At 67.8% G+C, this 7645-nt stretch overlaps 1 protein-coding gene across 3 annotated transcripts in view; it reads right to left on the bottom strand.

Moving 5' to 3' along the window:
- Positions 1-7645, bottom strand: part of KCNQ1 (potassium voltage-gated channel subfamily Q member 1) — a 277750-nt gene that overhangs the window by 190859 nt on the left and 79246 nt on the right. For 2 of the 3 annotated variants that reach the window (XM_039840326.1, XM_039840327.1), the window contains 4 exons: positions 5045-5155; positions 4192-4287; positions 2475-2597; positions 1500-1644 (listed from right to left, as the gene is read on the bottom strand). In XM_039840326.1, coding sequence (XP_039696260.1) covers positions 1500-1644; positions 2475-2597; positions 4192-4287; positions 5045-5155 — 475 coding nt within the window. The remainder of the gene's footprint in view (positions 1-1499; positions 1645-2474; positions 2598-4191; positions 4288-5044; positions 5156-7645) is intronic. The other variant, XM_039840329.1, reaches the window with a different exon arrangement.

The raw sequence follows: 7645 nt of genomic DNA, 5'->3' as shown, positions 1-7645 counted from the left end.
GTATGCAGCAGGTGACACACGCGGGTGGGGGCTGTATGCAGCAGGTGACACGCACGGGTGGGGGCTGCATGCAGCAGGTGACACGCGTGGGCGAGGGTTGTATGCAGGAGGTGACATGCGCGGTGGGGGTGCTGTATGCAGGCGCCACATGCTCGGATGGAGGTGACTTCCGCCTAACGCTCCCTGGTCGCGCACCTGAAAGTTCACCTGGCGAGGCTCAGATGGAGGGACTCAGCAGAAGGACCCGGCGTGGCTGAGGGGCCCCGGGCCTTTCCACCTGAGGGCATCAGTCGGACACTGGAGGGTGGCCTCTGGGCCAGGCGCACACAGGGGCGTCGGTAACCGCGGGGCAGGGCCGCTCTGGGTCCCAGCGGCCAAAGGCTCGGGCTCCAGATGCCGTGGCTCGGGGGCGGGGTGACTCCTGGGGTTGGCGGGAAGGCCACCTCCCCGTGCCTGAGCGGAGCGTTCCGCGCTGGCATTGGCCTTCCGAGGTGTCACTGCGGCCCCAGGAACACGGGGAGAGCTGAATGGACACATCGCGGGGCGTCCAGCGGAGGGGACATGCCTCCCCCGTGCCCCGCCCACCCGTCAGCATTTGCAGAAAGCGCCCATTTGCGTTGAGACAATGGTCCTGCCCCTGAATCTGGTGCCGTGGGGACACAGGGCATCTGCCCACACGACTGTCTTCTGTGCCCACTCCAGGGAGCGGGCGGGGAACTCTGGGAGTCACTACGATGTGGCCAGGCTGGAGTCACCTCCCAGCAGTATGTGACGAGGCTGCGGCTGGCCCGGCGCCGCCCCCCCAACTCCCAAAGAGGAGGTGCAGGGGCCCTTTCTAGAAAGAACACTTTCCTGCCAGGGACAGGGCCCAGACGCAGAGGGCTCCTATGGGTCAGTCGGCCGCCCACGGACCAAGCACCGGGCGGGCATGAGGTCACAGGTTCAGAAACAATATTAGCTTGTCACCCTCTGGCGTGCCTGAGACAGTGACAACGTCCTCACGACTGCTGATCAACCAGAACATTCTGGCGGGTTCCAGGAGGGAGGGGCGGACACCGAAATGCCAGAACAGCAGAGCACCAAGCAAGGGGATATCGAGCGGTCTCTGGACCCGGTTCCCAGGCCACCCGGGGTGGGGGCCCGGCATGTGTGGGCCAGCCCCTCTCTGCGACGGGGTGCCGGCCACACAACATGACCTGGGCAGGCCTGGCGCCCGGCAGCCCAGAGTTGGGAACAAAACAGGAGGAGGGTCCCTCCGGGGTGGGGCCAGGCCTTCCGGAGGGACACAGCTTTGTGCCGTGGACGGAAGGAGGGATGGGCCTCCGACGGGCACGCGCTAGGACAGTGGGGACCACCGCACGGCCTCGGAACGCCGGACGTGCATCGGAAGAGGGCAAGCGGTCTGGGGGAGGAGTGAGCACCCCTGAGACCGCAGAGGCCCCCGCCAGCCCCAGAGTCAGAGCGGCGGGTCCAGGCCCCGCCCGCGGGAAGTTTCTCACCAGAACTGTCATAGCAGTCCACGGAGAAGGGGTCCGTCCTCTGCTCGTCCGGGACGTGGTCGCACGTGATGTGGGGGACCGTCAGCGTCTTCTCCCCCGGGCTCACCCCGTTGTCCTTGTCCAGTTTGAACTTTTTTTTCTTCATCTAGAAAACCAGACAATGAGTTGGCGGTTCCTGGGCCTCCTCCGCCGGGCGGTCCGCCGGCCCCTGAATGCCCGTGGCTGCCCCGCTAGGCCTCTGCCAGGGAGCCGGGGCCCAGGGGTCCAGCTCCAGCCCAGCACCCACCCACACAGAGGGCCAGCTGCGGTGCTGCGGGGGTCCCGTGGGGGGTGCTCAGCCCAGTCGCTGCCCCGGCAGCTCACAGCCAAGGGGAGCAAGTAGACGGGAAGTAGACAAACATACGAGAACACGCCGGAATGGGTGTTCGAGCCTGTGAGGGGGCATCGAATGCAGCTAACGAAAGCCCCTTTGAGGAGGGACCCCGAGGGACTGAGGGAACAGGCCACGCAGGAATCTGGGAGGAGGCTCCGGCCGAGGGCTCGGGGGTGGGGGCCAGGATGACCCGGCCTTCATCCACCACTCCAGCCAAATGGCAAGACGCGTGCCCAAAGCCTGCCCAAACGCTCCTAGCTGTGACCTCCAGACCCTCCGCCCTGAGCCAGACATCACCTCCATCCCCCGCCGCCCACCACGCCCAGCCCCCCGACACCAAGGCCCTCTCGAGAGCCGTCTCCAGCAGCAGCTGGAACCCAGCCGTCCCTGTCCTCCTCCGGACCTGCCCAGCCCTGGCCTTGGAGCAGCCGGCCCTACGCGCCCATGAGTCTGGGGACAGTGGGAGGGTAGGGGCCGGGCCAGGCGCCCCCAGGACCGGAATGGCACTGACGCCGGGGTGCAGTCCTGGCCAGAAGTTGACCTCATGTCCATCCTGCCTGCTAACGAGTGGCCCTCATCCTGGGGGGTGGGGGACTGGTTACCATGGTGGACTTCTTGGGCTTGGGGCTGGGGGACAGCAGTGAGTGGCCCCGGGAAGGCTTCCGCACGTAGATTTTCCAGGTGGCCGAGTCGGGGTTCTCTGTGGCATAGCACCTCCATGCTGTCTGGAATCAGAAGGGAAACATTGTCACTCGCCGAGCTACCTGGGTGGGGTTCATGCAGAAGCTGCAGCCCACTGACCCTGCCCAGGGCATCCTGCGGGCCCGCCCGACTCCCTCAGACGCAAGCCTGCCCCTCGCCTCCCGCCTGGACCTGGACAGCGTGGCTCGGCCCCCTCCCGTGCCAGGCAGCACATGGCCTCATGCACAGCGGCCCGCAACTCATACACCACAGAGGCCTTTGCCTGGGAGTCTCAGGCCACCTGCTGCCACCTCTGCACCCACTGGTCCCTCCTGCGGGTTGGCCCTATGCCAGGCCCCAGAGATGCCGAGATGCCCAGGAGGCCGCCTCTCCTTGGGGCACACACAGATGCAGAACTGGACAGCCGGGGCCTGTCCTGTGAGGACCTGGGGCTCGTGGGGGCCCTTGGGACTGGCGGGAGGTGAGGCTGATGGCCGGGAAGCAGAGCCCCTCTCAGAGGCCCGAGTCGGAGCCTTCAGATGGCACGTGGGAACTAAAGCCACAGGGGGACCCCAAACCATCCCTGGGGGACATCCAGCTCTGGGTGCCTGAGGTGTCCACATTGCACTGCAGCCACCCCGCCGGGGAGGGTGTCCCACACCATGGCTGGACACATGCCCCCAGCCCCCTGCCCAGTCACTCCACGGGCAGGCCCTGGGCCCACTCGCCCCTGCTCCTCAGGCCCCAGCAGGGACAGTGGCCCTCCGAGACCCTCAGGGACACGATCTTACAATGGTTCCTGCGTCTGCGTCTGTTTGCATTACAAGGGCACCCCATTCTCTGCCGCGTCCCGGGCTGGGGCTGCAGACCAGAGCCGAGTCCAGGGGCTTGGGGGCAGCTGCCTCCTCTCCCGCCTCTGGGACCTTGCTTTCCCCGCTGTCCCCCGGCGCTGCCTCCTACGACCCCAGCTCAGGGATGGTCTCGTCACAGGGGGGCAAGGAGCTGAGCGCCAGGCTCCCCACTGGGCAGTGAGGGCCTCGGCGCAGGTGCGCCCCGGCGCCGAGGATCCGGGCCACGCTCGTCCTCGCCTGCCGTCCGGGGGTGCCGGGCACAGCACGGACGTCCTGATGCTACACAGCAGGGTCCTGCCTCCCGTGGGGCTGCTGCCTGGGATCCTGATGCCCGCGCCCAGGCTCGCCCCCCGTGGAGCGAGGCATGCAGGAGAGAAGGCTGGTGACAGGACTGAGACCCCCAAGCCGGTGGCCACAGCCTGAGGCGAGCGACTGGCCACACGCTGACCACGCCGAGTCCCGCCTGGCTGGGCCACCTCCTGGTCCCCAGTCCACACGGCGCGACCCCCCGTGGGGCCTTGGGGGAGGAAGGGGACTCCTCTGCTCCCCGGAGCCCGCCCCGTTGGTGGTTCCCATGCACAGAGGCCACACCAGGCAGCTCGTCCACACGTGGAACGTGGCGCCTCCACATCCTGGGGAGCTTCGAGGCCATGTCGCCTCGGGGCCGAGAGCAGTTCCTGGTTCCCAGAATGGACACTAGCTCGTATTTACCCAGGTGGACACAGGGCTGGACCTAACAACAATAAGGGGACAGTCGTGGCAAGGCCGCCATGGCGGGCGCCACCACCTGGATGAGCGAGGCTGCCGCCGGGATCTGCCGGTTGAAGTGCTTCTGCCTCTGCTTCTGCTGGACCTTCAGGGCGAAGCCGGAGCCGAGAATACCCTGGGAGGGGACAGAAGCCAGGGCTCAGGGCCGCACGCGGCCACGGCTGGGCCCGGCCCATAGGACGGGCTCCCAGGTCACCGGTTCGGGGAGGCTGGGCCTGCTCGGCATGCAGACCCCACGAGCAAGGCGGGCGCCTCTGGCCAGCCTGCCCGGGCAGAAGGCAGCCCCCGCTGGACGAGGGTGACCGCTGCGCTCAGGCTTGTGATGGCATCGGAAGGGCCAGCTCGCCGGGTGGGGACCGGGCTGCGCACACGCGGTGCACACGCACACACACGTGTATACAGAACCCCGCGCTACAGCTATGTGACACGCACGTGCGTGCAATCCGCAGGCACGCACACACACTACGGACACACCACACACGCACGCAGTGCACACGCACGTGCCACACACGCAGTGGACTGGAAGATCTAACCCTCGGGGGCTACGCTTTCTGGAAAGGACGTGGATCAAAGCCCCTCCCAGGCCGCAGCACTGGACCAGTCGCTCCCTCACCAGGCACAAGAATGCCCCCTCTGGCGGTCACGTGGCCTCCCGCTCCCCGCTGGGAAAGGCCCTGGCCAGGCCACCTCCGCGCTTGTCACAGCAGACCCCACTGGGGTCCCGTGGCAGGTGAGCTGGTCTCCGGGTGTCCTGCCTCTAAGTGTGTTGCTCACGGCAGAGGCCCCCGGCGCTCCCCGAGCCCGAGGCTGGGGGCCTGTGCGCAGCAGACGCCCCCCGCCCCCCTCCCCGCGGTAGTAGCCCCGCCACCTACCGCCGGGAGCGCGAAGAACGAGATGGCGAAGACGGAGAAGCAGGACGCGACCGTCTTCCCGACCCAGGTCTGCGGCACTTTGTCCCCGTAGCCGATGGTGGTGACCGTGACCTGCGCGGGGCAAGGACAGTGGTCGGCGGTCATGGCCCCGGGGCCTCTGGACGGGCGTCTGTCCAGCCTCACCCCACAATCTGCCTCCCGGGGAGGGTCCCATCGGCAAGACGGCGCGGCCGCCCAGACTCCAGGGCCAGCGTGGCCGAGCGCGCTGGGCCGTCCACACAGCACGGCGGAGGGACACAGGCTCAGTGGGGTCGGCACAGGAGCTTGGGCCGGGGGAGGGCCCGGGCCCACCGGCGGCCGTGCAGGCCGGGAGGCCGCCCCCCGGAAGGCCAAGCCTGGCCGCCCTGCCCCATCCCAGCGAAGGCTGCCACCAGGGCCACCGACATCGCTGAGCGCCGGGCCCCCGGGGGGGGGGCGTCCCCGACAAAGAGCCGGACGGGGATGACGTGCTGCTTCCCGATGCCACCCTGGCACCATATGTCCCATGTGTCCTTTCTTCCCAGAGAACGAGGCGCAGCTCGGCCCTTCTTCTTGGTGGGGGAGCTGTCTGTCCGGGGTTTGTGGCAAGACGAGGGGGAGGCTGCCCCTGCCCTGCCCCCACCCGGGGCCGCCTCCTGCTGGCATCCGAGCTTTGCTCCCCAGGGCCTCCAGCATGAGCCTGAAGGTGACATCCTGCAGGGACACGAGAGCCCACCCTGGCTGGGCACAGCCCCTCATGCCCCCCGTCTACCCCCTGAGTCTGGGCTGTGGGCTGCCTGCTGCGTTTTCCAGGAGCCGGCTCTGAGCCTGGCAAGGGGTCCCAGGATGTCCCAGAGTCACAGCTTGTCCTGCTGGCTCCTGCTCTCGCCCCTACGTCATGGCCCAGCGTGCCCGTGAAGCTCCCAGAGGCCTGAGGGAGATCGCCCTGGGTGGACCTGCCCACCCCGTGGACTGACCGGGGCAGCCCGGCTCCCCGCTCTGGGAATTCTAGTCCAGGCCACGAGAGAACGGCCTCCCGCAGGCCCGAGAAGGTCTGCGTGGAGCCTCCACCAGGCCCGCAGCCTGTGAGCCCGCTGTGGGAGTGGGCACCATGGAGGCAGGACCTGGGAGGCCCCCGCCTGACGGTGAGGCCAAGACAGGCCCACACGCGGGACGGCGGGGTGAGGCAGGAGGTCTGTGGGAACCAGGAACCCCGAGGGAGGCCGGCAGCAGGGAGGACCCCATGGCACACGGGGCACGTGGACATGGGGGCTGTCCGGGCACGGGGGGCAGTTCCCGTGACCGGGGGTGTTGCTGTCCAGCCACTGCTGAGCCCACCTGTCCTGTCCAGTGCCCAGCACCCCCGCAGAGGCCCAACTGGGTGTCTACTCAGGGTTCCGGCCCTCCCGGGGGGCCGCTCACACGCCATCACCCCTAACTGCCCACAGTGTGTCTGTGCCACGCCATCATCCTGTCCTGCAGAAGAGCCGAGCTGCCCGCTGCCAGCCGGGGAGCCTGTGCGCGCGGGCGCACACTTGCAGACCTGACTCACACGCGCACGCACACACCGAGCCATGCCAGGGCCCAGGGAGCTGACGCAGCAGCATGGCACGCACATGCACGCATGACACACACAGGGCACAAGGGCGCACACAGGGCCGGGGCCTGTGTCCAGCTTGACACTCTCGGGCACACTCAGGCCCAGCACCTCACACCCACAGCTCACACACACATGCTGTGCGAGCCTGGAGCATGGCCTAGGTGCCTGCGGGTGCAGCCAGGACACCCTGGGGCCACGGCAAGGTGACGCCGGCTGGCAGACAAGGGGGTCCTGGGGGCGCCCGGAGCCCCCTCTGCAGGGCCTGAGCCCCATGTGTGAGGCCTGGGCGGCTGCTGCGCCTCAGAGGGCCGGGGGCACGGTGCTCAGGCAGATCTGGGGCTGCAAGTGGGCGGGGCACTGGGGAGCTCCCCACAGCCCGCATCGGGAAAGTCGGTTTTCGTAAAGTTGTCTCGTTTATGCGAACATGCACTATTAACGTGTATTAGATTAACCGTCTATTATCATTTTAATGCGTTCACATGGAAACCTTTAAATGATTTCTGTTTTCCGACGCCTCGAGTGCCCGGAGAGGCAGCCGTACGCACAAAGGCTTCTGGGGTTCTCGATTCCTGTTAAGAGCGGACAGAGGCCTCAGCTGAGACGGGAACGCGTGGCAAGGTGGCCTCCGAGGCAGGTGACCACTCAGAACCACGGGGGCCAAGGCCAGGGAGGCGCTCGTGCCCGGGGCGCCAAGCTTAGGGGGTGGCAGAACACTCAGGCATCGGGAAAAACGACACGTCCTGCGACCATTTTAAATGATCGAAATGAACGTGGAAAACGCACAGTGGCCGGGAGGGGAGGGCGGGGAGGGGAGGGCTGGCTGGGAGGCCCTGGGGGACGGGGCGAGCCTGCCGCAGGCCACCTCCCGTAGCAGACGAGAGCCCGGCTAGGCCCCTCGTCCCGGTCCCGCCTGGCCCCGGGGCCCGTCCTGTGCCTGCCCAGGAGCTGCTGGGAACTGTGCTGTCTGGTCGGCAGGAGTCGGG

Source organism: Pteropus medius, unplaced genomic scaffold (genome assembly GCF_902729225.1).
Source record: "Pteropus medius unplaced genomic scaffold, Ma_sr-lr_union100, whole genome shotgun sequence".
Taxonomy (NCBI): domain Eukaryota; kingdom Metazoa; phylum Chordata; class Mammalia; order Chiroptera; family Pteropodidae; genus Pteropus; species Pteropus medius.
This window is presented reverse-complemented; position numbering and strand designations above follow the sequence as displayed.